This window comes from Macrobrachium nipponense, chromosome 21 (assembly GCF_015104395.2).
Source record: "Macrobrachium nipponense isolate FS-2020 chromosome 21, ASM1510439v2, whole genome shotgun sequence".
Classification (NCBI taxonomy): domain Eukaryota; kingdom Metazoa; phylum Arthropoda; class Malacostraca; order Decapoda; family Palaemonidae; genus Macrobrachium; species Macrobrachium nipponense.
In genome coordinates, this window is record NC_087212.1 from 57646256 (window position 1) to 57674068 (window position 27813).

At 39.4% G+C, this 27813-nt stretch overlaps 1 protein-coding gene across 3 annotated transcripts in view; it reads left to right on the plus strand.

Annotated features, from left to right (window-relative positions):
* LOC135198051 (protein crumbs-like) overlaps positions 1–22939 on the plus strand; it is a 199131-nt gene extending 176192 nt beyond the window's left edge. For all 3 annotated transcript variants that reach the window (XM_064225443.1, XM_064225441.1, XM_064225442.1), the window contains one exon: positions 21089–22939. Coding sequence is in view for 2 of the 3 variants with exons in the window: in XM_064225441.1 (XP_064081511.1) it covers positions 21089–21157 (69 nt within the window). In the remaining variant the exon portion in view is untranslated. The remainder of the gene's footprint in view (positions 1–21088) is intronic.
* Positions 22940–27813: the final 4874 nt, after the last annotated feature.

The window sequence follows — 27813 nt, forward strand, 5'->3', positions numbered from 1 at the left end:
AATGCCATAAATGAAGACATATCCAGATAAAGTCAAGTAGAATGGGCAAAATAGTAGTGGAGAAAAATTATTTCTTGTGTAGTCCAATTAAGGAAAAAAAAGTGATACAGGATACATGAAAAAACTGGCAGATACAAAATTTTAAACAAATGACAGAAATCTAAATTCCTACAACTATTAAGCACTCTATGACTATTCTGCTGTGATCTTAAGGAAGATGGGAGGGCTCAAGGGCTCATTTGCCAACACTCTCTAGGCTCAAGACTACCAGTGGCATTCACCTCATGCTGGTGCAGAAATAGACACACATATCTTTATCCTTATTTGAAATTCACCCCATACAGGGTAATGCCATAAGTGCACCTTTCATAGTGCTGTACACGCTACTCAAGGTTCATTGCAGCGTCCCTTTGGTCCCATTCATTCCTTTTACTATACCTCCATTTCATTCTCTTTCTTCTGTCTTTCTTCCACGCTCTCCTAACAATTTTTAAATACAGTGCGATTGCAAGGTATACCAGTGGTTTGCCTTTGGCCTAATTCTTTTACTATTCCATATTCCATTAATTACAATTCACAGGATACCCCTTAATCTGCCTCACTTTTAATTTGCAAGCAGAGTTGCAGACAGTTTAGGATGATTCCCAGATTGTTCCTTACTAAAGGCATACCAAAATGATTGTGTTCAAAATATAATTCATCACCTATTTTATCCATTTCACAAAATTTTACAAGAGCCTCGTTGTCAGTAAACTATCTTGAAGTTTGCTAGGATAGAATTCATTTCGCTCTCTTCAGCTTCTTTCTTACAAGTATTTCAGTTGGGTATTTTGCATTTCTTGTATTACAAGCTTAATTAAATTAACTACTTTAAATTCAGTTAATTCAAGACATTTAACAGTACAGTAGAGCCCTGGACCTCGATGTCAATTCATTCCAGAAGAAGCGACAAGATGTGATTTTGTCAAGATCTGAATGAATTTTTCCCATAAGAAATAACTGAAAATGGATTAATCTGTTCTTGACCACCAGTTATTACCCTAACCTTGCTTTTTTATACAAAGTACACATAAATTACAATTAAATAAGGTCAGTGTTAAATAACATACCATTCAATGCACTTTTTTCATTTATGTAATATATATAATATATATAATATATATATATATATATATATATATATATAAATTATTATATATATATATCTATATATATATATATATATTATATATATCTGTAATATATATATAGTATAGTATATACTGTTGTAAAATAACTGCCCTACATACGCCCAATTGGGCCATAATACGACGGTTGACTGAGTGCCATAGGCTAGGCTAGGTACATAGTATGTACTGTAAGGGGTAGGCATAATTATTGTTGCTAATAATAAAACATTGAAAATCAAGTCTAATTCTTACAAGAAATTAATAAAATATTAAAAATAAGCCAAGTTATGTCTGTTATCATAAACTTCAGAAAAATTCCCTAAGTTAAGTCGCTAGCTAGTGGCCGTGAGCAGCCGTAAACAGACGTAAACAAACCATCATATGGTCTACTGGAATACTCTATATATATTAAATTTTTTCTCATACAATATCCTTGCAAAATAGGGGCACTTTTCATAGGTGCTTTGTGCTATAATGTGACATCATCATCAGTGGATTACTACCCATTGGAAGTAGATCCTCATAAATGTATTCCTTTAAAATTGGAAGGAATCCCGATGTTAAGGATAACTGGGGGGCTATCGATATCGCAAAAACCTTTTACGTAATTTGATTATAAAATACTACCAAGAAAATATTGCCCCTTAGTAAACAACAAAGCTCGAAGTCCAGCACGACTGGGAACCACGAATTATGAGCATCGTAACTTTCATAAGTCAAGCACATCTGGGAATTACGAATAATGGGCAGACTGCAAAATGTTTTGGCAGGCAAAAGCACTGTCTGAAACTGACAAAAACACATGTAGCACTTTTTTTTAATATACTACGTTTATAAATAAAGTAGCTGCAATTCTTAAACCCAGTTTTCTTTCATAAATTAAGTTCCATTCGGCATCTAAAGACAATGATCTTGTCGGTAAAATGAAATCAGCTGAGATTTTAAGAACGCAAACAAAACCAAAATGGAAATGGCAGATCACTGTTCGTATTATATTTCGATAATATAGTAATAATACATAGAATATGATTAGATACAGTAAAACAAGGGTTTTATTAAAATGATCATTATTCTCAATGCACAAATATTTTTGACTTTTGCTAATGAATATGTCTGTAACAACCTAACCCAGGCAACAGTCTGTGTGTGTGTGTGTGTGTTTTAAATTGCATATGAAGCAATTGTAAACCTGTAGTACAGACATAAGCAACCAAATCGAGAAACGGCTGATTGCCGACGTCATTTACCGTCACTATATAAAAAAAGGCGCAGGTGAAACTGATGTTCAAAACTACTGAAATCAAACTTAACGCTTATACAATCAAGTATTGTGCCACTTTTAAACCCAACTTTGTTAATTTACAAGAAATTATCTAAATTACATATCATCTACTAGCTAAGTGTAATGGCAATGAAAATATCAATAGCTCAATCAGCCAAAATTTTGAGAATGTAAACAATCTTGAATGCAAATGGCTTACGATGACAATGCTTATATTCTGTACAAATACGTTTAACTTTTTCAAATTATAATTTTCTCCAGAAAATATTTATGTTTAAGTTTATAGACCTTTTTGGTTTTTAGAATTACAGATAGAGATCCTACTCCTGTAACAAAGTGAGAATTCGCTCACCCTAACATCTAATGATAATTATCCACGGGAATTGCTGTAATAAGTTGTTTTGTTTATAGCATCAAAAGTTGTATCACTAGTAATTCACTTGAATAACCTATGGTTTTTACCATTATTAAGTTACATAAGTTTTGTTTACAGTGTCAATAGTAGTTGTAACTGTAGCCAAATATTGATACAACTATTGACACTTCAAGGGTTAGCCTATCATTAAAAATCTCACAAGATTTTAAGGTTGTCACAGAATGCCTCTTACATTATATTTTTCAATAAACTTAAGTTCAGTTGTGTTTTCTACCGTTTTCCTCACCAAATGAGCATGGTAACAACGCATATTAGTGGCGACTAGCCGAATCACGAACCACTTTTGTTTACAAAAATCATATGATTCCTTGGGTCGGTTTGAGCTCAGATGCAACATTTACTCAAAATTTTCCATTGAAATCCAATTATTTAGAGTTCTAATACGATCGAAGTCCAGGTCTCTACTGTTTATTTAGGGTGTTCAATGATGCACAGAGTATAAAAGTTAGAGATTTCTTATATCTTCACCCTTGTATTCTTAAATCTTCCCCCTTGTATTACCTACCTAGTTTTTTTTTAGCTAAAGGTAGATTTTTTCTATTGCATACTGATTGTGTTGAAATTGATTTACATTGTAGTAAACAGGACAGAACTTTTTTTTTTCTTGGGGGGGGGGGGGGGGGGGGGGGGGGGGGGGTGGGCGTTACAAGCCAACCCAACTTCATGATGTTGTCAGCAAGGAACCCCAACTAGGGATTAAAGCTAAGCAGCAGCAACAGCAGCAGCAGGAAGTTAACTGGCCAGGTCCCAGCTTACCATCAGGCTAGTTGTTTGGCCAGGGAACATTTCCTGGCTAAAGAAGCATTTATTTTCTTCATTTTACAACTCTTACTGTAACCAAGATACTTATATCCAAACCATCATTGTTCGTCTTCACTTAACAGACCAAACACTAATACAGCCATACCCACCACCAGTCTTCAAGTGACAGTGTGTGACCAAGACAAAGACTAAGGTCAAGACTAACCTTACAGCAACCGGAAGAGCAGCAGCTGTTCTCACTCAAGAAATCTAATGTCAGTGACCAAACAGTGCCAGGTTTTGCATCACCAGTTGTACTAGTTCCTGCATAGTCCAGTCATTGGATGTGTAACAGAACTGACCAGGGGAAGAGTAGAAGTGTACTGGATGCAATATGACAACTTTTTAATCAGTTTGTATTTTTCATAGCTAACAAACCTTCAGTCTTAAGGATGATCATGATTAGGATCATGGGTGCCAAGCCAAACGTTTCCAACAACAATAATGCACAGACCAGATGACCAACCACAGGAACTGAAGACCATAAATTCATGTCTGTAGAGATTTAAGACAAGGCACAGCTCAAGTCTCTCACTTGAAACCTGGAAGATTATAGACATCAATAGCTTACTGTTGTGAGCAAGCCAAGGTAAAGATGCAAAATGCTAGCTTGCTTCTACATTGAATGTCAAGACAGAAGTAGAAGTGCAGTTGTCCCAAAGGTCTCTTCCTATGTTACATCTCTGAATTCTGAGGAAGATTATTTTTCACTGGTCAGGAATACTCTGAAGACCAGAGTGTACAGGATTAAAAACCAGCAGCAGCTCGTTTTATACTAAATGACTGAGGAAGAACCTGAAGGTTGAAGATCTTGCAAGATTACGTCTACTCCTAAGAGCTGTGGGATTGAGCTGTGGGACTGGTTATACACCATTTAGAGTTAGACTTGCAGAAGCAGAAGACAGTTTACAGCTGCAGAGGCTACTTGACCATCACCTGCATAGGCTTTCCTGTATTGCACCTGCCTGGAGCCTGGCTGACTTCTCCCCACTTGCTGGAGCTTCGAGCTTGTTAAGAGTCTCGAGGAAAACTGGCGATGTCCACATCGGACACTTTTTCCGATTTGTTTGCCTCTAGCGCATCTGCGCCAGGTTGGAGGCCCGCTCCTTCTCCTCATCAGACAATGACAGTATTTGGACTGTCTTCCTCTGGCGTCTTTACGCCTGTTCTGGTATATTGGTGCTACATTGTCCGAAAGTCCTGAACATCCACAATCGTTTATCAGGAGACTGGAGAAGGGTGGAAGAAATTCTTTCACTTTGAGCTTTTAGTCTCTCCGGCAAGGGGAGATGATTTTAGTCAGCTACATCCAGTAGACGATAGGATATCTAACAGTCCTAGAGACAAGTCTTCCTCCGAGGAGGATCCTTCTTGAATACTTCCGTTGCTAACGAGCTCTCTTCCTACATGTTGATGAGTTTTCTCGTTGCAGATTCTTCCCTATCCTTGCCCGAAGGAAGGGAAGAAGCCTGGAAGTTTAAGGAGAGACTGAGCTGAAATTGGGAGGCTTCCTGATTTCTAGCTCTTTAATGTATCTCTCTGAACCTTCTGGGAAGTAGTTTGAGCCCTCATCACATTCCAAAGACTCTGTCAGCAAACGTTTAAACCTTTTCTTCCTCTGTAGATGAAAACGTAAATACATTGCCTGGACAACGAATCCTCTATCTGAAAGCGTTGATTCAGGAATAAAAGGCTTTAGTTCTTTTGCCAAACATACTATGCTGGCAAGAACCCATTGCCGAGTCTTTATAGAATTTGATTCCAGATTCCAAAGCCCAAAATTTTACTTGTCCTTTTGGTCGTTTAGGACCAAGAGAAACATTTGATGAGGATCAGTTCCATCTTATCAGAACACGGAATCTGAGGCCCAAAATAGGATCCCATTCTAAGTATAAGATCTCCTACTCTTGTCGTATCGAGGTATTGTATAAGATCCCGAAGATCTTAATTCTCTGCTATCTCTAATACTCTTTGTCGAGACCGAGTATATCCTTTTACTGTGTTCATTGATAGCAGAAAATACCAAGGTGATTCTTCCCTCTGAAAGGGAAGAAAACCACTATGTGGTTCACAGAGGTATCGGAAGAGGACAGTTTCCCCCTTCCCTCTAGCACGATCTGCAGCAACTCTATGTCTTTAGCATATTTGAAGGAGTTATCAAACTTCTCTTGAAAAATCCTCTCATTCATGTTTACTTCTGGTCAGTCTGCACGCAGACAGACTCAGAGTGGAAAGGTTTTTCAGGTCCATTATTTATAATAGATTCCGATAAAATCTCTACTCTCTTAGAAAAGCCTTCCGACACATGCTGAGAGAAGAACGTGACCTCTGTGAATCCAACCTCTCTATGGCCAAAATGAGGCATTCATCTTCTTCCTTTGACGCCCATTTATCTTAATATCTGTTAAGAATATATATAACTAGGGGAAAAAAGACTAAAGTTTATTCCCCTATTTAAATTAAAGATGGCGTATCTTGCTACCCCTCTTGTTTCGAGGAAAAGGAAGCAGTCTATAGGAAGCTCGTTCGTCTTCTACCTTGCGAAGAGATCTGTGAATACTTTCCGCAGGTTCTCACAACTCTTTCCAATAAATGTTAAACATACGTTAACAGTTATTATCGTCGATCGAGAAGGTTCTCACGGACATGCAAAATCTTGCATCGAACCTGGTAAGGATCGTTACGTTCCGTGCCTGTTTCCAATAGTTTCTCTTTTGTTAACGCGAACAGGGGCGAAAAAAGAGATTCTCGATGCTTCTTGCGATATGAGAGAGTCGTGGAATTGGCCTAAATGATTAAAATCCATCATTTTATCGTTTCCTGAAAGCGACCCTTTTCCAATTAGACGGGTAACGAAATCAGGAATGAATTTTGCCGTTACCGAGCCTGCTGTCTGAAAGGCTACTGGACTCTTAGGTTAATAACTCGCTAAACGAGAAATTATCTTGGTTGGTGCTTCTGGCGCAATTGCGCCAGGCTGGCGCTGCGCCAGGCTAGCGCTTCTGGCACATTGCGCCAGGTTGGCGCTTCTGGCGCTTTCTTCTAATTCTCTTTATGTTATGTGCCAGAACATAAAGAGAATTACATGTTAATTACATGTTAATTCCGTTACATGTTAATTCCGTTCTTAGTAGGAAAAAACTCTTATATACGTAGTATAGTCCATTCAGGGAAACCATTTCTGCCACGAAGAGAATGTTTCCCATCCCACTCATCCATCTTCTCTTGAGCAATATCCGATTCTAAAAAGGTTGTGTGCGTTTCTTGAAAGACTTGACCATATCGTAGTCTTAAAGTGAATTCTCTACTACATCCATCTTCTCACTAAGCATGTATTCTAATAAGCCATGCTTTTGTAAGCATGAGAGCATTATATAATATAATGTTCTACTGCGTTGGAATCCTTTAATAATGTTACCTACAGTAACCAGCATTGAAAGGTTATAATATCTTTCTTATTGAAAGCTTCTTAGCAAAAGGCAGACAATATTTTATTTATGTTAACCCTCTTACGCCGACTGGACGTATTTTACGTCGACATTTTTTGTCTCCCGTGTGCCGACTGGATGTATTTTACGTCGACTTACAAAAGTTTTTTTTAAAATTTGCGGAAAAATACTTATAGGTCTACCAGCCTAAAACTTTTGAATCACGCGCCTTGGGGGATGCTGGGAGTTCACGGATCAAGGTGTTGTTTTGTTTACAATCGTTACGCAGGCGCGCAAGCGCGAATTTCTTTCTTGCCGCACTAAAAAGTATCTGTGACACATCTCGGAAATTATTTCGTCACTTTGACATAATTTTTGTACAATTGTAAATTAGCCGTTACATGAAGTATTATATATGAAAATGTGCGCATTTTTATGTAGAATACAACAATAAAATACTCATGATTGTAGTTTTTATCAGTTTTGAGATATTTTCATATAAATAACGATAATTGCCAAAATTTCAACCTTCGGTCAACTTTGACTCTACCGAAATGGTCGAAAAACGCAATTTTAAGCTAAAACGCTTTTATTCTAGTAATATTCAATCATTTACCTTAATTTTGCAACTAATTGGAAGTCTCTAGCACAATATTTCGATTTATGGTGAATCTATGAAAAAACGTTTTCCTTACGTCTGCGCGGTAACTCTTCCGAAAAAAATAATACATGCGATTGTGGTAATTGTTTGCACCATTTTAAAATTAGCCGTTACATAAAGTTTTATATATGGAAATGTGCGCAATTTCATGCACAATACAACTAAAAACAACCCATGGTTGTAGCTTTTATCAGTTTTGAGATATTTTCATATAAATAACGATAATTGCCAAAATTTCAACCTTCGGTCAACTTTGACTCTACCAAAATGGTCGAAAAACGCAATTGTAAGCTAAAACGCTTATATTCTAGTAATATTCAAGCATTTACCTTTATTTTGCAACAAATTGGAAGTCTCTAGCACAATAATTCGATTTATGGTGAATTTATGAAAAAAATAACATTTTCTTTACGTCCGAGCGGTAACTCTTCCGAAAAAATCATACGTGCGATTGTGGTAATGTTTGCACCATTTTAAATTAGCCGTTACATAAAGTTTTATATATGAAAATGTGTGCAATTTCATGTAGAATATAACAAAAAATAATTGAAGGTTGTAGCTTTTCTCATTTTTGAAATATTTGCATATAAATCACGATAAATAGAAAAAAAAACCACGTTCGGTCAACTTTGACTCTACCGAAATGGTCGAAAAACGCAATTGTAAGCTAAAACTCTTACAGTCTAGTAATATTCAGTCATTTATCTTCATCTTGAAACAAATTCGAAGTCTCTAGCAAAATATTTAGATTTATGGTGAATTTAAAAAAAATCTTTCCTTCCCTCCGTGCGCGGATTCTCCGCCACAAATCTCCGAAATACGTACGTCCCATTCTCGGAATATTTGCTCCGTTTCATATTAGGCATTTCATAGAGTTTTATATATGAAAATGTGCGCAATTTCATGTAGAATAAAACGAAAAATATTTGAAGGTTGTAGCTTTTCTTATTTCCGAAATAATTGCATATAAAAAATATATATATAAAAAAATTCGACATTTGGTCAACTTTAACTCGTCAGATATGGTCGAAAACTGCAATTGTAAGCTAATACTCTTACAGTATAGTAATATTCAATATTTTTCTTAATTTTGAAAGAAATTGGAAGTCTCTAGGACAATATTTAGATTTATGGTGAATTTTTGAAAAAAATATTTGTTTACGTCCGCTCGTTACGAATTCATGCATTATTTTGTGATAATATTTTCTCTGTGTTGCTTTTATCGTTTTACAATGTGTTATATACCAAAATGATCGCAATTTAGTGTAAATTGCAAAAAAAAAAAAAGTAACTTGTTACCTTTAACCGTTTTGCGCTCAGCGCGATTTGAATACAATTATATATGAAATTTCGTTTTTGCGCTATCATATATCGCATTATTTATATATGATAATGATAATTTTTTTCATTTCTGATGGTTGCATACTAAACTTCAGGCAATGACAAAAAAAGGAGCCATAAATGAACTCTTAATCTTGAAAACTAAGCGTGCTGTGATTTTTTGAAAAAAATTATTTTTTCCGCTTCCGCGCTCACTCCGAAACCCCTCCGGCACACGGGAGACAATTTTTTATTTACCGCTCCGGCGTAAGAGGGTTAACTTAACTATCCCCTCCATTCGAAATTAAGTCCATGATTGTAGGGGGAATATACGGTTACCCATTCGATCCCGTTGGAGAGAACTGGATGACAGCCCGGCCGACTCGTTCGCTGCCTGGCTGCATTCATCATGAGCTGCCAGTTACTTCATTCAATGAAGGAATATAATAAAATTATTCTCGAGCCTAAGGAAGCTCTCAATAATGTAAATTTAAGCCAAACAACCTTTGTTAAATACCGAAGCTGAGTAGGTATTGTCGTAATAAACCTTTTAAGCGAAGTCCTTACCAGGAAAATCCTGTAAGGATATAGATAATTCCGTAGCGAACCACAAAGGCAACTATGGTATGCGTATATGACTTGTCATTCAGTAGTCGTTTCTTACTACATTCTTTCCTCTCCGATGCAGAGAGAGAATGGAAATCTTGCCCTCTTCGTTCTTTTCGTCAATAAACACGAATTAGTATTAGTCGAAAGAGATCGCAATGAAAACCCTAGGATCGAAGAGAATCCCTCAAATTTTTAATCTCTTAGATATAAGGCCGTATTCTACGCCTCTATTATCTGGAAGAGCCTCTAAACAATGAATGAGAGCTTGTACGAATCTTGTTCAATTTGCAAACGATTGCCGCATTTTCTGTAAATGGTTGGTTGCATTATTTTAGAAGGGGGAAGATTTTAATATCGTCTTATTAGTAATGAACTAATTTTTTCCAATAAAAAAAGGTCGCTAAGGTCTTATAAACTGAGAGACCTGCCCCCTTATTGGCTTCCAATTCCTGTCTATCAAGTTGGGAGAAGAATGAGCAACCGGAGGAGAGCGCCTGCTTTCGTAAGGAGAAGAGCTTTTAGCAGTACCGACTCTAACCTGACAAGGGCTATGGCCGCCTGTGCTACATCTTGAGTCCCTGCCAGGAAAAGGCCGAACTTGCTCTTGCCTTTATTGCATTAAGACTATCCTGACAAGGGCGACGGCCACCTGTGCGACAACTCCCGTCCCTATCAGAAGCCTCGAATGTCTTTCACCTTTCGCCTGGAGGACTCTTGGTGGTTGTCAGGCTCTTATTGTAGGAGAAAGTGCCTGGCTCTAAGCAGGAGTATCTTGCCTAGAATACTCCTGGCGCCTGGAAGGAGAATCGTGCTCGGAATACTCCTGGTGCCTGGCAGGAGTATTGCGTTCTGAATACTCCTGGCGCCTGGGAGGAGTATTGCCTTCCGAATACTCCTGGCGCCTGGGAGGAGTATCGTGCTCAGAATACTCTTGGCGCCTGGGAGGAGTATTGAGCTCAGAATACTCCTGGGGCCTAGGAGGAGTATCGTACACAGAATACTCCTGGATCCTGGCAGGAGTATCGCGTTCCGAATACTCCTGGCGCCTAGGAGTAAAAATCTTGCTCGAAATACTCCTGGCGCTTGGCCGGAGTATCGCGTTCCGAATACTCCTTGCGCCTAGAAGGAGTATCGTGCTCGGAATACTCCTGGCGCCTGGCAGGAGTATCTCGTTCCGAATACTCCTGGCACCAAGGAGGAGTATCGTTGCTCGAAATACTCCTGGTGCTCCGAATAAGCTAGAAGCTTAAAAGTTATTATATATGTTTAATCACTAAACGAGATTGATAATCATTTGATCAACAAATATTCTTTAATATCTAATTCGTTCTTCCCTGAATAGATATTTTTTCATATAAATGTACTGATGAGGAATTTGTAGAAAAAAAAAAATAATAATTTCAAACCCCCATGGGATAGAGCCCCCGTCTTGTTGTACGGGGGACGAAAACAGGATAGGGCAATGCCTCTACCACCACTGCTATCGAATGATATCATATTTTAGCAGTCTTTTTTGAGGTTCTGATACCCATGACGAGATTATCTTGCATCTTCATTTAATCTACGCTGTTGAATCTTTCTTCTCCTTATTCGTCGAGACGATAATAAGGGGAACACATTGAATTAGGATGCCTTTCCAATGGCTATCCCTGGCAGTCTGGGACGTTCTACAGAACCTGCCGAGGGGACGCCTGATCAGTGGGGATTCTCCATAACCTCCGTAAGGCTTTCGACATTCCTTCTCCTCTGGGCCTGTGAGCTTGGAAGAGGTCTAGACCTGGGAGCGAGACAGAGCCGATCAGACGCACCCTCTATTGCAATGGGGAACACTATATTCACTTCTTACCTTTTAAGAGCTCGCATTTGAGCTACATCCATTTATCTTCAATTTGCAAATATGAAATTGTAGATTCTATGAAGTAAGAAGGTGATGAGGATGCAACAACTACTAGTACTGTTAATACTCTAATTGCTCGTTAACACAAGAGCTAATAAAGCTTCTAAAGGAAGCGTATATAGTTACTTCTCTGACTTCCCCAACTAGGAAGAAAGATATACATTTCCTCAATCAATTTCTAACACTTATTTGTATTAATGAATAAATATAAGTAATTCCCTTTCTTGAAAGTGTTGAGTGTCTACCGAAAACTTCGGTAGTTACACGTAATGTAATCTTCGAAATTTTCGAAGTTAATTTTATAAAAAAATTACTAAAAGTCAACAAAAGCGTATGCCGAACCAAAGATCCATTACTTCCCTGTAAAAGTTAGCCCAGAAGATCAATGGCGAAGAAACACGAAAATCAAATCAGGAGGGAAAGCAAACATATTGTTTACATTCCCAGCGACAGAGAAAATCTGTCCTTAGAAGGTAATAGTTCCTATTCCTGCCACCCAGCGGCAGGCCAGTAGATCACCTGACCTACCTGTAGCGTGTGCCGCGAAATTCGAATTTCTGTCGGGGACGACGGAGTCTATAGCTAAGTATATATCTGACAGGTAAGTTGAATAGCAACCTAGACAATATAATGGAATTAAGGAATAAAAAAATAAAAAAGAATCTTTCTGAAGGCCTGTGATAACCACATACCAGTTGAGTTAATGAGGCGGCGAGTAAGTGGCAGACTCAAGGTATATTTGGATTTATTGACACAAAATCCCTGACAGGTTAAGAACTCTTGCAAGCTTAACAGTAGCATTTGACATTAAGGAGAAGCCAGATGTGTTTTCTCTCACATGAAAAATGGTTAACAATTCTATATGCATGTGAGAAAGTGCTCCATATATATGATTGAAAAGCTTGCAATGTCTAAGATGCGTTAATAATTACAGTATAATAACACATATTAAAAAGTGTTCAATATATATGGTTGAAAAGTTTGCAATGTCTAACATGCGTTAATAATTACAGTATAATAACAATGTCATAAAGTTGCTTCTGAAAAATGCGTAAAAGATCACTTTTACGCTGGATCTATGTTTCTTGAGAGTACTCAGTGCATTGCATAGATTTTTGGTTTGAAGCAAGGATACCCTGAAGGTACCTGCAAACGAACTGGACCTCACAATACTCCCCTCCCCCCAAAAGTAGGCCTAGGGGAGTGGGTCACAGTTTGGGACATAGATTGATTTTAATCTGATAGGGAGACGCAAGTGATCCTGCCATCCACTGTCAGCTGGTACTTTTTTCTTTTTCTTGCAATATGCGATGTGGTCCTAAGTAGGCAGGGGGAGAGGGGGGGGGGGGGGGGGGGGGCGGGGGGGGGGGGGGGGGGGGGGGCTTGTATGCATGCATCTATGTTCTTATTTGAGGTCACTGGAGACGTATTCTTTCCTTGCTACGTTCTATGGTATCCGCCAGCATGATTTTTTCACTTCTGGGTTGTATGCTGTTGTGTGAAAGAGTTTTGTCCTGAGGCTGGTGGCGAGGTAATTCTATAAGACGGAAGTGAAGTTGGCTCTTCTGTTGCTCATTATGTACAACATGCCTGCTGACCCAGCCTATTGATGCTCTCACACAACTATGGTATTCCGGTCAATAATTGTGAAGAGATACTGGTACCCCTTGGAAGGGGGTCAGGGGTCCCATGATGTTGAAGTGGATGTGGGCCAGTCATTTGTATGTTGTCTGGAACTGGTCTATTCCCATTTCTGTGTGCCACATTACTTTTGAGGTTTGGCATGGGAGGCATTTTCTTGCCCACTGTTCGATGTCTGCCTTCATTCCCTACATGATGTACTACTTGATCTGCCTAATGGGTGGGACAGGTTGTGGGCAAGGTTGAAGGCTTTCTTTCTCAACCTTAACAGAAGGTATGGGTGAGGGCGCCCGGTACTCGTCTTGTAGGTGATGGTTGTCTCTCCATTGTTGAGGGGTAGGTCACTCCATGTAAGAGCAGGGTTCTCCTACTGAAGCTGCTGTTGGTCCTTGCCATCCTTCTGAGCTGATGCTATTTCGGGATATGATATCCAGATCTGGACAGTGTTGATGGAGTTTTGGGAAAGGGCGTCAGCCATGTTGTTGGGAGAGCCCTTTAAGTATCTGATGGTGTAGGAGTGTTTGCCTATCGACAATAGGTAATGCTGCTGTCTTGCTGACTACCTACTACCTCCACTTTTAGTGAAGGTGTGTACCAACAGTTGGTGGTCTGTTTGCACCACAAATTGTCATCCTTCTGGCTTGTGTCGGTGGGGGCTCTGTGGACTGCCAGTAACTCTTGGTCGAATGTGGAGTACTTTTGTTCTACTGGTGATAACTATTTGCTGAAAAATGCCAGTGGGCAACGACCACCATCTATCTGTCTTTTGAGTATTGTACCCATTGCTGTGCTACAAGTGTCCATCATTAGGGAGAGGGACCTATAGGGTAAAGGAAAGATTAAGTGTGGCAACAGAGGTTATTGGTTTTTTGGCTTGGATGAAGGCTTTATTTTTTCATACCACTATGACAAATTTTTAAATTAATTTGTATTTTTCATAGCTTACAAAACTATAGTCTTAACTTGGGAATAAATTTTCTAGTGCCAGCTGGAAACCAGTAAAAAACATAAAAAATTGTAGAACAAGGTATTGGCCAATTGGATGAGAGAGAAGGCATTAACTGACCTCCCTTAACCCAAGAGTGCCATGATGCTTTGCTAGAAGGATGGACTAAGGCCACAGAGGCACTAACAAGGTCATTCTGAGATTCCTGGAACTCATTACTCTGTTCAGGGAAGGCGTACACATTGAAACTGTTCTAAAGATGCTGTAGAATGTCCTCCGCCAGAGCAAGAGGATCCGGGGCCACCAAGAAGACAACCTCCAGCTTTCTGTTGAAGCGCTGAACTGAGTGGCAAAGAGGTCTGACAAGGTTCTTCCCCAAAGGTGAAATGGCCTGTCTGCTGTGTCCTGATGCAGAGAGCACTCCGTACCTAGGATTTTATTCCGATGACTTACCTTGTCGGCCACCACATTCTTCCTCCCTGGAATGTATGTGACCATGAGCTCCACCGAGTTATTGATCGCCCACTGGTGCATTTCAACTGTCAACGAGTGGAGCTGGCGACAGAAAAGAGTCGTCTTCTCCAACAAACAATTCTGGGACCGTGAATAGAAGGCCTCTAGCTTCTGTCGAAGAGAAGAGGTCTAACATAGATCTTTCCAAATACAGGCAGTCCCCGGGTTACGACGGGGGTTCCATTCTTGAGACGCGTCGTAAGCCAGAACATCGTAAAAAATCCTAAGAAAACCTTACTTTTAATGCTTTGGGTGCATTGAAAACTGTGTAAACTGCATTATTGCATTTTTCATAAAAAAACCTTCAAATATTGATTATTTTGCATTTTTCATCAAAAAAAACTTCAAATATTGACTATTTTGCATTACTGGTGTCATATTTCATCTGCCAGATGAGCGTTGTAGGCGTCGTAACCCTGGAACATGCATTGTAACCCTGGAAATAATGTCCGATGAATATAATTGAGAAGCGCCTTAACCTCGGAACGTCGTAACCCGGGGACTGCCTGTAGACAAAAAAGATAATAGGATACCCCAAGGGGATGTCCTATGACAAAATGCTCAGCACAGATACGTTCTAAATATCCTACAGTCAACTTGTGCACTGTCAAAGTAATTGCACTGTAGACGGGGGAGAAGTCCTTGAGCTGCCAAGGAAACATGTATCTCCAACAGAGGAGAGATCTTATGAGGTGATCCCTTATAATGACATATGATCAGTATGCTACTCATCAGAGGAGACATCCTATGATGATAGGAAAACCGCCCCTCCCCCCCTCCAAGAATAAGGAATCACCATGACAATGTTCCTGAGCAATGTATCACAAAGCTCAGATGGGCCGCTGGGAACTGAACCCAACAGAGGCTTAAGTCGGTAAAGGAAGGTTTGAACTAGCCTAAGAACTTATCCCCTTACGCTTGCTACACAAGAATTCAACCAATTAGGCTAAGCTAAGATGGAAAGGAAGGTTTAAACTAACTAGGCTATGCTAAGATGGTTAATAAGACACGTTCAAGTAGCTAGGGTAGGCCAGGATAAGAACTTGACCATTTGCTAAGATAAGAACTCAACTACTTCCTAGGCTTAGAACTCAACCACCTGGGCTAGGCTAAGATGGTTAAGGCATGTTTGACTAACTAGGCTAAGATGGTTAAGGCAGGATCAACTAGCTAAGCACTCAACCACTTAGGTTGGGCAAAGTCGAAAAGGCCAGCCATTCCGCATCCTTCGTTCACCTTTAAGCCTTCTTGGTGGTCCAGAATCTTCTTACTCTAGCGGAGGGCGCTCTACAGCATCCTTACGACAATTTTGAGGTGTACGCTTTCCCTCCTTTCTGCCTGATCCATTAGGTCCTGAACAGAGTAACAAGTTCCAGGAATCTCAGGATGACCTTGTTGGGGCGTCTGAGGCCACAGACAGAGTGGTTCCCAGAGTCTCCTGTCACCAGTTCCAAGAGAAATTCCTCCATCCATGGCACAACCTCTTTGCCAGCCTCATGTGGAAAGGTTCCACCAGTCGGTAAGGTCTCTATGGCTTCACGGCTGGAGATTGTCAGGTATCTACTGCAAGCAAGAGGTTTTCTTGCAAAGCAGCAAGCCAATGTCCAACTATCTCAGGTCTTCGTCAGCAGTTTACCAAGGTAAGTGAGCCATCTACTGTGATTGGGGTCATCAACAGGGTTTCTCTCGGCATGGAACTTCTGTTCAGCGGATAGATTTTCTAATTTTTCTCAGAAACAAGAAAAGTCTTTCCGTTTCTGCTGACAAAGGCTACAGGGCTGTCTTGGGGTTGGTCCTGTGCCTGAAGGGCATGAACATCTCTTCATCCTGAGAATTCTCAATGTTCTTTAGGAGTTTCAACCAATACTGTTTTGAATGATGTTGTTGGCCTCCTGAGCAGTAGAGGATTTTCTCCTCCTTCAACAACTGCTTCTCAGACTCCTTGTTCCTCTTCCTTACCCGATCTTCCTCCAGTTGCTTCACTTTCTTGGAAGATTTCACTCCTTCCTATTCCTCCATACCTGCATCTGGAAGTTTAGGGAGAGGAAGTTGGGTGATTTTTTCCTCCCTGAGAGGGAGGAGGCAGCACCATCTTGTTCTACTGTTTCAGGTTTGGCAGCTTAGAAGATGGCTGACATCTGGGCTTCTCTAAGGTCTACCAGGAGTACCAAACTTGAATGGCCTTTTGTCTCATTTCCTGTCGTCTCATGTTTCTGATAACAGTTACCAGCCTTCTGCTATCACCTTTACGGTGCCCGGAGCTTTGGTTCCTGTGCTGCCACATCAGTCATCAGTGTACTTTGCCCAGTGTTTTTAGTTGGCATCTGTAGTAATGACTCCTGTGTCTTCTCGTCTGTCAGCAGTGCTCTCGTCTCAGTTTCGGGCTTCTCCCACAGTGGCAACATCTACTCCTGATCTGTCTTCTCATACGCTTGTTTAAGCAATGGTCAACAGAGTTGACATTATTATCCAAGTACAAATGCGTTGGGAAGAAGCAGCGACACAGGTCTCCGTCACAGTCGTCGTCTTCTGTCTGTTATTCCCCTGTTAGACGGAGGATTAAGGACTTTGTCACTTCTCCATCACCTTCTGAACTTTATGTGGGTCTCCTGATCCCCCAGTTAATCTTCATAAGAAGGATGATGGAACCCCTATTAAGAAATTCTAGGTGGAGAAGTTTTCTGAAGATCAGCTGTTAGCTTTGGGGTCACACAGTTCTACGATGGATGCGAGAGGTTCTACACGTAAGCATATTCAACATTGGCCATTGTCTCTACGGTGATCTACTTGTTCAAATTTCCTGCCAGGAGGTAATGTGTCTCACTCTAGCTCACACATCCATGCTGATAGACTTGACCATTCCAGAGGTACTCTGTTCATGCTTTCCCAGGAAGGACCCACACTGACATGCCACCTTTTATGGCCATATTCATACACAACCATGAAGACCACCAAAGCAGCTGTAGTTGATGGTGAAATTGCCGAAGGGGGTGATAATGGCCGTTTTTTCTCTGTCATACTTTGCAACCGGGACTTGGAAGTATCCCTTCTTCTGGTTGATCTTTGTAAATATTTTGGTGCCCTCCATCCGGTTTGTTATGTTGGCGATCTTCAGCAGTGGGTACCTGTCAGGTAGTCGCCGCAGGGATGCCATGTCCCATCAGGTTTTAGTACCATGTGAAGGGGAGAGGCCCAGAGGCTGGAAGCGTTTTGGCATATTCCTGCTTGTTCCATGCGTTGGGAGTTTTTTGGGGCCCAATATATTGTTTGAAACAGTAGTGCTCTGGGGACCTTCAGTGACTTTGTGGTGATTTGAGGGTTTGGTCAGATCGGGCTGCAGGTCATCCTTAAATACCTCCGGGAACTCCTTTAGGAAGTGACTTATATTTGGTAGTACTGGAGTTGGAGTGATTGGGGCTATGGGGATGGATTGTGTGACAAGCTGCCATTTCCCTACATCCACCAGCATGTGGTGGGCTTTTAGGAAGTCTGCTCTTCCAAACTGTTGTTACATCTACTCCGATGAATGTCCAGTTGTACTGCTTCCTGCCAAACAATAAATTCATGGTCTGTTTCCGATATATATTTTCAGTGGGCTTTGCTGGCAGTGGACACCTGCAGTGTTGGAGGTTGGATTGAGGCGTTCAAGTGGGTTGGGCACGAACAACTTGCATGTGCCGTATTCGCGGGGGATGCGTACCAGACCCTCTCGTGAATAGTTAGAACCTGCGAATGTTTGGAACCCCTATAAAAACACTAAAAACAGCCTATTTTGTTAGTTAAAACTCAAGAAAAACCCACTAAATATGTTCATACTTGGTTTTTTTAATAATTTTATCACAAAAAGTGCATTTTATGATGAAATTGATACAAAAACCAGGATTTTGTGGATATTTCTCATAGAAAAATACCGCGAATGTGCGAATTTTTCGCGAATAATGCGGGGAAACGTTCTCGAGAGAAATCCACGAACCTGTGAGTCTGTGAATCCGGAGAACGCGAATACGGGGGGTCCAGTGTAACTCCGTACGTATTTGATCTTTCATCCGAGATATAAAACATAGAGTCTTTTTGCTAGTACCTGGAAGAAACACAGCGGAAAGCAAAAGTGTTTTCATTCAAGGCAACCAATCTGCTCACCACTGATGTTTAGTTTGTTGCGTCGTTGCTGCGACTCTTTTGCATGTTTTTGACAGCGGTAGTATTTTTTTTATTTTTGGCCTTCATTTCCAAACCTCCAGTGGTAGAAACAAATGCCCCTGGGATGTTCTTCTGTTTTAGGCTTGTACATGATTTTGTTTTTCCACCTGAAGCTCTGGCAGTGGTGTATGGGGGTGGCGGGGCCCTCTGGATTGCTGTCTATCTCTGCGTCAGGCTGTTGCTGTGGCTTTTTCTACAGGTGGTTGTGTAAGCTCAGTTGACTTGTGGGCCTAGTGGACAGTGTTGACCATCTCCAGAAACTCATCGAGGCCAATGGTTGATGCGTTGGGAATGGCAGTGATTGTTTGGCAGGGTAATTTTGTTCAGAAGGTTATCGAGGTCAATGGTTGATGCGTTGGGAATGGCAGCGACTGTTTGGCAGGGTAATTTTGTGAGTAGAATCTCTCTTGCAAGGTCAAATGTAGTCTCTGGGCAGCCATCTGTGGTGGGAACTGTAACTAGCCACTGCAGTTGCTAGGAGACGTGCGATGGTAACTGCTCACATTACTGATCCCACATTGTCTAGGAACTTTTTTGCTTTGAGGGCAAGTGGCATGCTGAAAGACGACCTTAGTTGGTCCTTCAGTGCTTCGTAGGTGATGGTGATCTTTAGGTTGGCAAGCCATTCTGTGGTACGTTCACAGATGTTGTCCGGCAGGAACTCAAGAACAGCATCGGCTTTATGGGATGTGAAGATCATCTTGGACCTGAAGATGGTTTCTGAAGAACAAGGCCTTTGGGTTGTGGGTTGTGAAGGGTGGCAGGTGGAGGCTTGCTGCTGCTGTGGCAGTGTCGCTGGATAGGCTGTTGAGTAAGAGGCAGAGTCGAGGTAATGACACAAAATCTCTGATAGGTCAAGAACTCTTGTGAGCGTAACAGTAACATTTGACATTACTGAGAAACAAATATCTATAAACAGCCAATGTGTGTTCTCACACCTGAAAAATGGTTGACAATTCTATATACAAATTAGAGTTCAATACACATGGTTGGAAAGCTTGCAATGTCTGACATGCATTAGTAATTACAATTCTAAAAATGTCATGAAGTAGCTTCTGAAAACTGTAAAAGACTGTTTGAATCAGGAGCGCTGGATGTATTTCTTGAGAGTAGTACTCGGTGTGTCGGGTAGATTTTTGTTTTGAAGGAAGGATGCCCTGATGATCCTGGTGACCGAGGAGGACCTCACAAGTTTAAGGTGTCGGAAGATGAAAAGACTGCGACGCATTGATAAACTCTGTACCAGACTAAAGCAGTCAAACTTGTGTAGGCTATTATTTTCTGTTGCACATAGTGAAATAGACAAGGATTAGTATAATGGAAAACGGGTCAAGGATTTAAGTACCACTTCCATACTGCAGACTCCCAGCAGTTATGAGGCTTGTACCAACAATAGTCCTGTTACAAGTAAAGTCTCTTACCCTTGAAATAGCTATACAGTTCCAAAAAAATTTTAACAATGGTGATGTCACACAAAACAACTATCTTAATGCCTACTCCAATATTATGGCAAAAAACTGAAGTCCACTGAAGTCCTAAGTATGAAATTCTCCTAACTGAAGATGGGCAGCTATACCCCTCAACTGCAGCACTCCTGAAGCAGGTGGTTGCTGAAGGTCTTTTCACCATAAGTAATGAGTTGCATTTTTTCAACTTGGCAAGCTGGCAAAAAAAAAAAAAAAAAAAAAACAGTACCTTGCATATATATACAATATGTGTCATTGGTAGCCTCCTACAAAATATTAAACCATGACGGTTGAGCCGCTAGGAGATCCTAGCTCTTTTCCTTTCTTATCTACATGTTATTTCAAACATTTAAAACTAAACAGAAATGTTTACTAGTTGGTAAAGCTAACTTCAGTTGTAGCATGGAGAACCCTTATTAGTCTATTTTGCAGTCAATGTTATATCCACAAGTAGAAACTGTACTAATATGAGTTTAGGAGTAGATCATACAGTAGTATTTTGTCATCTTGGTAAAAAACATTGAATGAACTGATGTAATTTTGGCCTAAATTTATTTTTAACATGTATATTTTATACTAGACAACAAATATTTTTAATGTATATTTATATACCTGGCGACACATAATTAAAACAAAGTATTATACAAACATACAAAATGCAATTACTATTAAAACATATAATTTGACAGCTACATGCATCTTTAAATTCTTTCCAACAGGAATTCTACAGTCCCAGAGTTGAGATGGGGAACATAATGAAGCCACCACCTGAAGAACGTCTCATATGAGCAGCAGCTCAACGCCAAAGTCATTGGTAAATTGCTCATTAAAGCTGAACTAAAAATCCCCTACTGTTCTCACGAGTCAATGCAATGAAGAGAATGGCATAGGGTTTTGCAGATACTGCATCACATCACCAGTCAGTAAAAGTTTGTTAATACTGTATTTATACAAAAAGCAATTCTTACAATAAAGACAACAGCAAAAAACTGGGGAGAAGAACCAGTTTAGGGTATATATTCTAATTATACATTCATAATGTTGGAATACATATACCCATACCTATACTTTCAAAGTATTGAAAAAAATGTCTTCCAAGAATACTGTATTAACTGGTTAAGTAGCTTATTTGTGATAAGCAACTTGGGTATCAAACTAATATTTATCCACCGATAAAAATAAGAGGCTAGAGTTAAAACTAAAGCAGTGCTGTGGTGAGTTATATTACATGAAAGAGTGGAGTAAGATTCAGATTTCAAATACAGCATAACTAACAAGTGCAGTATTTTGCATTGCATAGAAGAGGGATTTTTATTCTGAAGTTATGAATTGAAACAGTTGACCTAACTGTAACGTGTGGATGTGCAAAAGTGTAAATGATTTTGTAAATATAAAAACTTTGTAGATAAGTTGTTTTACAGATAGGATATTTTATTTCTTTCATAAACCGAGTTGTTTCTAAGTGTAATGCAGGCATTAAAAAAGTAAGCTCAATAACTCAAATTGGATGTTTTAGCTTAACTATGGGGCAACAAAATGTTTGGGAAAGTTTCAACTGCATCCATCTTTGGAGAGGTCAGTTGTGTTGTACTAATGAAGAGACCTTTACAGTAGATGTTTTATTACTCTGAAGAAAATTTACAGAAATGATTGAAGGTGCTTGACATATTTTTGCAGTGTTTCTTCCCAGGTTTCTTGTGTACATACTTTTGATGATAAAATGTTAAGTGAAATCTGTGAAAGGTAAGGTCAACACAAAAATGATTGTACTACCAATTTCATTGTCACTTAACCTTTTGTGTACCAACATTCACTTGACACAAGAAATAGCAGAATTGCCACATTACTTTGCACCAAATAGGTCAGAAACTACTTATGTAAATTAAAATTATCCAGTTAGCTTTAGAGCTATTTGAATCTCACTAATACACAGAGTGTACTTACCTTTCCCTACCAATACACGAGCTGTAACTAGTATGAGTTCAATGTAACAATTCCTCTGTGATAAAAGTCCATCCAAACCCTTATTGGAAATATCAGTGCCTTTTTAAAATATTCCAATATTTTCACTGCCATCTTTGTATGATGGGGCAGTCAGTGGTCTAAGATGTCAGTGATGTGTAGTGTATTATATCTCAGGAAATAATCTGTAACATGAAATATTGAATTAATTTTCAGTAAGAGTTACTAAGTACATTATTTCAAGGATGCACTTTCCATATTTTCAAAACCTTCTTGGTCTCTTCCATACATTCCATCATTTTCCAATTTTAAATCATATCATTTTTACAGTTAATTGAAGTTAAAAAAATAACATTAATACCAACAAATAGTACATCAAGGTCACTTATCAACCTGGTTTCTGAATTATACATACTTTGCAATATAAAATGAAGTCAGATTGTATACCCTAAGGTTTGTGGGACCATGTCAACTTATATACAGCTTGTATATTTTATTATTGTTATATTAGGGTAAACCTGATATGTTAAATCATGTTATTTTATCCAGTACCTTTGTATAATATTGTAAATGTCCAATTTAATTATTTAAATAAAAAAATTTTAAATTTTCTGGTTTTATCTACAAATACTGCAGACCTAAAAATTTAAAAACTTACTATCAACATTCTCAAGATATTGATCAAAGTAGTAATTTTTAAGAAACATTCTCAAGATACTGATCAAAGCAGCAATTTTTAAGATAAATGCACAAACCCATGTCTTGGTTCATAAGGAATCTCCCTCTGCAAAGCTGGGACAGGTTGAAGTTTGGAAACTTAAGTCTCAACCCTGGTAGTTTCCCTTGTGCAGGGTTGTGGTGTAACCACCTGCACAAACAGTATGCATAGCATTAGTTAATCCCTGGCAGTAGAATGATTGTGGGGTGGTAGAGGTGGGATTATAACATAAGACTCAGGCTGTATATCTAGGGAAAATGCAAATTATTTAATAATTTTGACCATGTGTGCCCACAAGATGCAACCCTTCATCTTTTATACTGAGTTCTAGAAATAATTCTATCTCAAAATCATGTCTTCTTCCTCCTCACTCTCTTTTTTCCCCCTCTTGATAGGAGCACAGGAGGTCACATTACCAACTAATTTCCGTCAAAGATGGATAACTGTTGGGTAACTAACCTGCACCTGGCATAGTTGTTGGAAGAAGACAGCAGAAAAGCAACCAATCACTCACCATACATCTAATAACTTTCTCTGTAAACCTTAGGTGAGATGCCTTTGTAACTAAATGGAAACTGTTGAGTAGACAAAGTGTTGTGCATCCATCACTGGTTCTAACATACTCAAGGACTTGTGGGGTGATGATCCTAGTGCCACACACCTGCTTTCAGTGTTATTGATAATGAAACCTGTATCACTGAAAAACTTCTCCTGAACACCCGGGACAGATAGGCAGTTATAAGCATTTTTTTTTTTTTGGAGGGGGGGGGGGGGGGTTTCTAAGTATTTGCAACTAACTATTCGTGTTGGGGGGTCTGGTACACATCCCCCACAACTAGGAGGGTCTAGTGTATTGTGTAGGAACATGTAAGTTCTGCAACTTTGGAAAGCACAGGGAGAAAAGTCTCGCTATGCCACTCTGGAACAGGCATGGTATTATACTTAGCTTGAGCTCGTCTGCAATGATACCATGACCTAAAAATTTATGGTATCTTGGGAGTCAACACACTAGAAACCTTTTTACAAACAGAAAAGAAACCAACAGGATCCTCTTCAACCCAGTTATCAAGAATTGTGTTAATATCCCTACAACAAAATGCAAATTTCGTACGAATAAGGGATGACAAGTATGAAAGAGAGGGACATCCTCAGCTGATTGCTTAGCTTCAAAAGCTCGGCGAAGCAGTTCAGCCTTTTCCCTGAGGCAAATAACCAATCTACCATCATCTGTTAGTAGTGGTGGAATGGAAGATGACCTTAACCCAAAGATAGACAATGCCAATTTGGTCTACCACAGATGAGGCAGAGTTATTCCTTCAAGTTTCCTCTTAAAGTTATTGGTATTGTAATTTCTCTCAGCTGTAAGGTAAGTTCTATTCGCAGTGTAATTTTCAGACCACTGACAAGAGAGATGGCTCTTCTCTTCTTGTCGTTCCTACCTCAAGGAAGGAATGCAGGTAATGTAAGGGAAAGATTCTCTGGACACTGGCGTAGGCTTCTTTCTACACCTTTTCCCATATTTCTCCCACTAAGAAGACGGCCACTTTTCATAATCACTACAAGCGGCCTCCTGGGAACAATCAAGACACCTACATGGAATACAAACTGAATGAGGGTCGACTAACGCAAACAACATGAACTTCCAGCATTGTTTGTCTTTGCCTGTGTATCGACTTAATTCATGCTTCCCGTTTCCTTCCATAGTGAAGCAGAAATTTGAAACCACTTCAAAATAATTCGTAAAGCTACACACTATTACCAACAAAGTTGGGAACTTTTCAACACTATACTTCATAGTATTTCATATAAGAAAACAAACAGTCACGCAATCATGATAGACAAATAAACTTCATAGTACTATTTCATAAAGAATACAGACAAAGTCACGCGATCATGATGGACAAATAAACTGATAGCTATAGACAAAACTTCATCAAGATGGACAAAATATTAGTTCAGTAGTAAGGGGGAAAGAACAGATCCCATGAAAAATGCACGAGTTAATGCGAGACTACGCGGCGCAGAAAAAGTCCGAGTATGCCTTACCACATACTCAGCTGGAAAGCAATTAACTATGAGTGGTAGGATCAGACCAGGGCAAGCTGGAGCAAACAGGAAGCTTGTACATTTCAGCAGAATGAGTCTACATTTAGCTAAGGCATGAGAAATGCAATGGGAATCTCCTATAGGTGAAGGTGTACGGAGTACCGTTCGTATAGGAACAATTATTTTCATTTGAATGATTTCATCTCTACGTGTTGAATTTGCTCTACTTGCCATATGCTTGCCTACATGTACTATCATCAAACCATAGCAGGTCATTTGCCCTGAATTTGATAACTACTGTAGTGACAGACCTCATTAATATAGCCATCAGCATTTCATTTAAAGGGGCTGGCCGGTACCCCTATATATGGGGGTATAGGGCAAAAAATGCAAAGTTATGATAAAATTCAAGGACCATCATATGGCAATGGAGAATGCGTATACGTAATATTTCGTCAAAAATCCTCTTACTTTCGTAGTTACAGGGTAATTAGTAATCGTAACTCAAAAAGCCAAAATCATTGATCCATACAAGAAAATGCAATATTTCTTGTTATCTTAAATTTTGATATTTGTCAAACAGATTGTGAGCAATGGCATTTGTAGAGGTTCCATGAGTCGCAGGAGGGAAGGTTCTCAGCTTACCACCCTTCAGTGCGAGCAGAAACATGATAGAGGGTACACTTTTGAGTTTCACCTCTGACATTCACTTGCTTTTACGTATGTTTATCTTCGTTTCGACAAGAGTTTCATCATGCCAAAAAGGAAAAGACAAGAAAAGCATCTCGCTAACATACAGAAGAAGAAAATTTGCTCTAATATGAGTTCAGAATATCATAATATCCACGATATTAGCATAGTTAATGAACAGAGAGAGGAAGGGGTGTGCAGTACGTCTGGCTTTGGCGCACACGTCGCGCAGTGCCCCAGGCTACGGTCTTTGAGCAAAGGGATCTTCATTTATGATAAATAACAGTTTTGGTTTAATAATACCCAAAAAGGAATATGAAATTTATAATTATCATGATTTATTACAATGTCTTTGTAAAATGAGATTACAAGTTCGAGTTTCACCTCTGACATTCTCTTGCTTTTATGTCTGTTTATCTTTGTTTCGGCAAGAATCTCATCATGCCAAAGAGGAAAAGACAAGCAAAACATCTCACTAACATAAAGAAGAAAATTCACTCTAATAAGCCGAGTTAGTGAAGGAGAGGGAGAGAGTTGCGTAAGAAAGAGTGCCCAGTCTCACTTGACGCAGTGCCCTAGGCTACGATCTATGAGCAAAGGGATCTTGATTTATGATTAAATTATGATAAATAACATAGTTTTGGTTTGTTAATACCTAAATACAAATATAAAATTCATAATAATCATGATCTATTAACATTGTTTTTGTAAAATTACAAAGAAAAACTTTGAACGCCCAGATCTCAAAACTACAGTGGATCCCCCGGATTTGTGGATTTCTCTCTGGAACGTTTCCCCTCATTATTCGCGGAAAATTTGCCTATTCGTGGTATTTTTCTATGAGAAATATTCACAAATTCCTGTTTTTGTTTTTTTTTTTTTTATTAATTTCATCATAAAATGCACTTTGTGATAAAACTATTAAAAAAAACCAGGTATAAAAATTTTTAGTGGGTTTTTCTTGAGTTTTAACTGCCAAAATAGGAGGTTTTAAGCATTTTTATAGGGGTTCCAGCTATTTGCAGGTTCTAACTATTCAGGGGGGGTTTTGGTACACATCCCCCGCAAATACAGGGGGACCACTGTATACTTATTGACCTTCAAACTCTATTTTCTCTCTTAGTTTTGAAGCTATACCATTGACATTTGGTATAAAACTTAGAAAGACAGTATAGAACACTCAAATGAAGCTGTTTTTTCCAATTTTTTTTTTTTTTCTAAAATTATTTTTCCTGATTTAGAGGGTTTATTTTTTTACCATAATGAAAAAATTCACATCTAGCAAAAAAGGACTTGATTGGAGGTCTACATTAGTTCTATATATGGTAGTAATCCCAGGTCTTAATATTGAGTATCAAGGGAGGAGATAGAATTTGAAAAATGGTTATTTTCAGGATAAATTGCCCTGGCGTCCCAAAACCGAAGGTCAGAGGCGAAAATCATATGCGGTTTGATGTCCAAAAAAGGGATTTTGACGTAGGAAAAATCTATTTCTGGGCGAGGAAGCTGTGTCGCTCCGTGAAATGTGTCTTCTTTAGCACTATTTCTAGTAAAATATTGCTATAATACCAGAGAACTGCTAAATTGGACATGTCAGAAGCCTCTGTCTCCCTCACCTATATAAAAGGTGTCGGTATAAAACTGGGGCGAGTGTTAAACACTACCACAGCAACCCCTCCAATTAGCCTTTTCCTCATCAAAAGCAGCCGGCCCCCTTAATCACGTCTTGGGGTATGGATCCCATGTTCAATCTAAAATACTGAGTGCCCAACAATATTCAACAATACAATCCCAATTCATTCTAGATTTAAGCCAGACTGATTTTTCCAATAGTGGCATTAGGAATACAGTACAGGTAGTCCCATCCCCCCCCCCCCCCCTTATTGGCAGTTCCATTCCTGGGGGTTTGATGGTAACTGAAAATTGCCAATAACCAAAACCCAAGTCTACCGACACAAAAATCCACCTTATGGTGCCCTAGACTGGTTAACGACACCTTAAGTGTCACTGCCAGATATTTCACCCTAA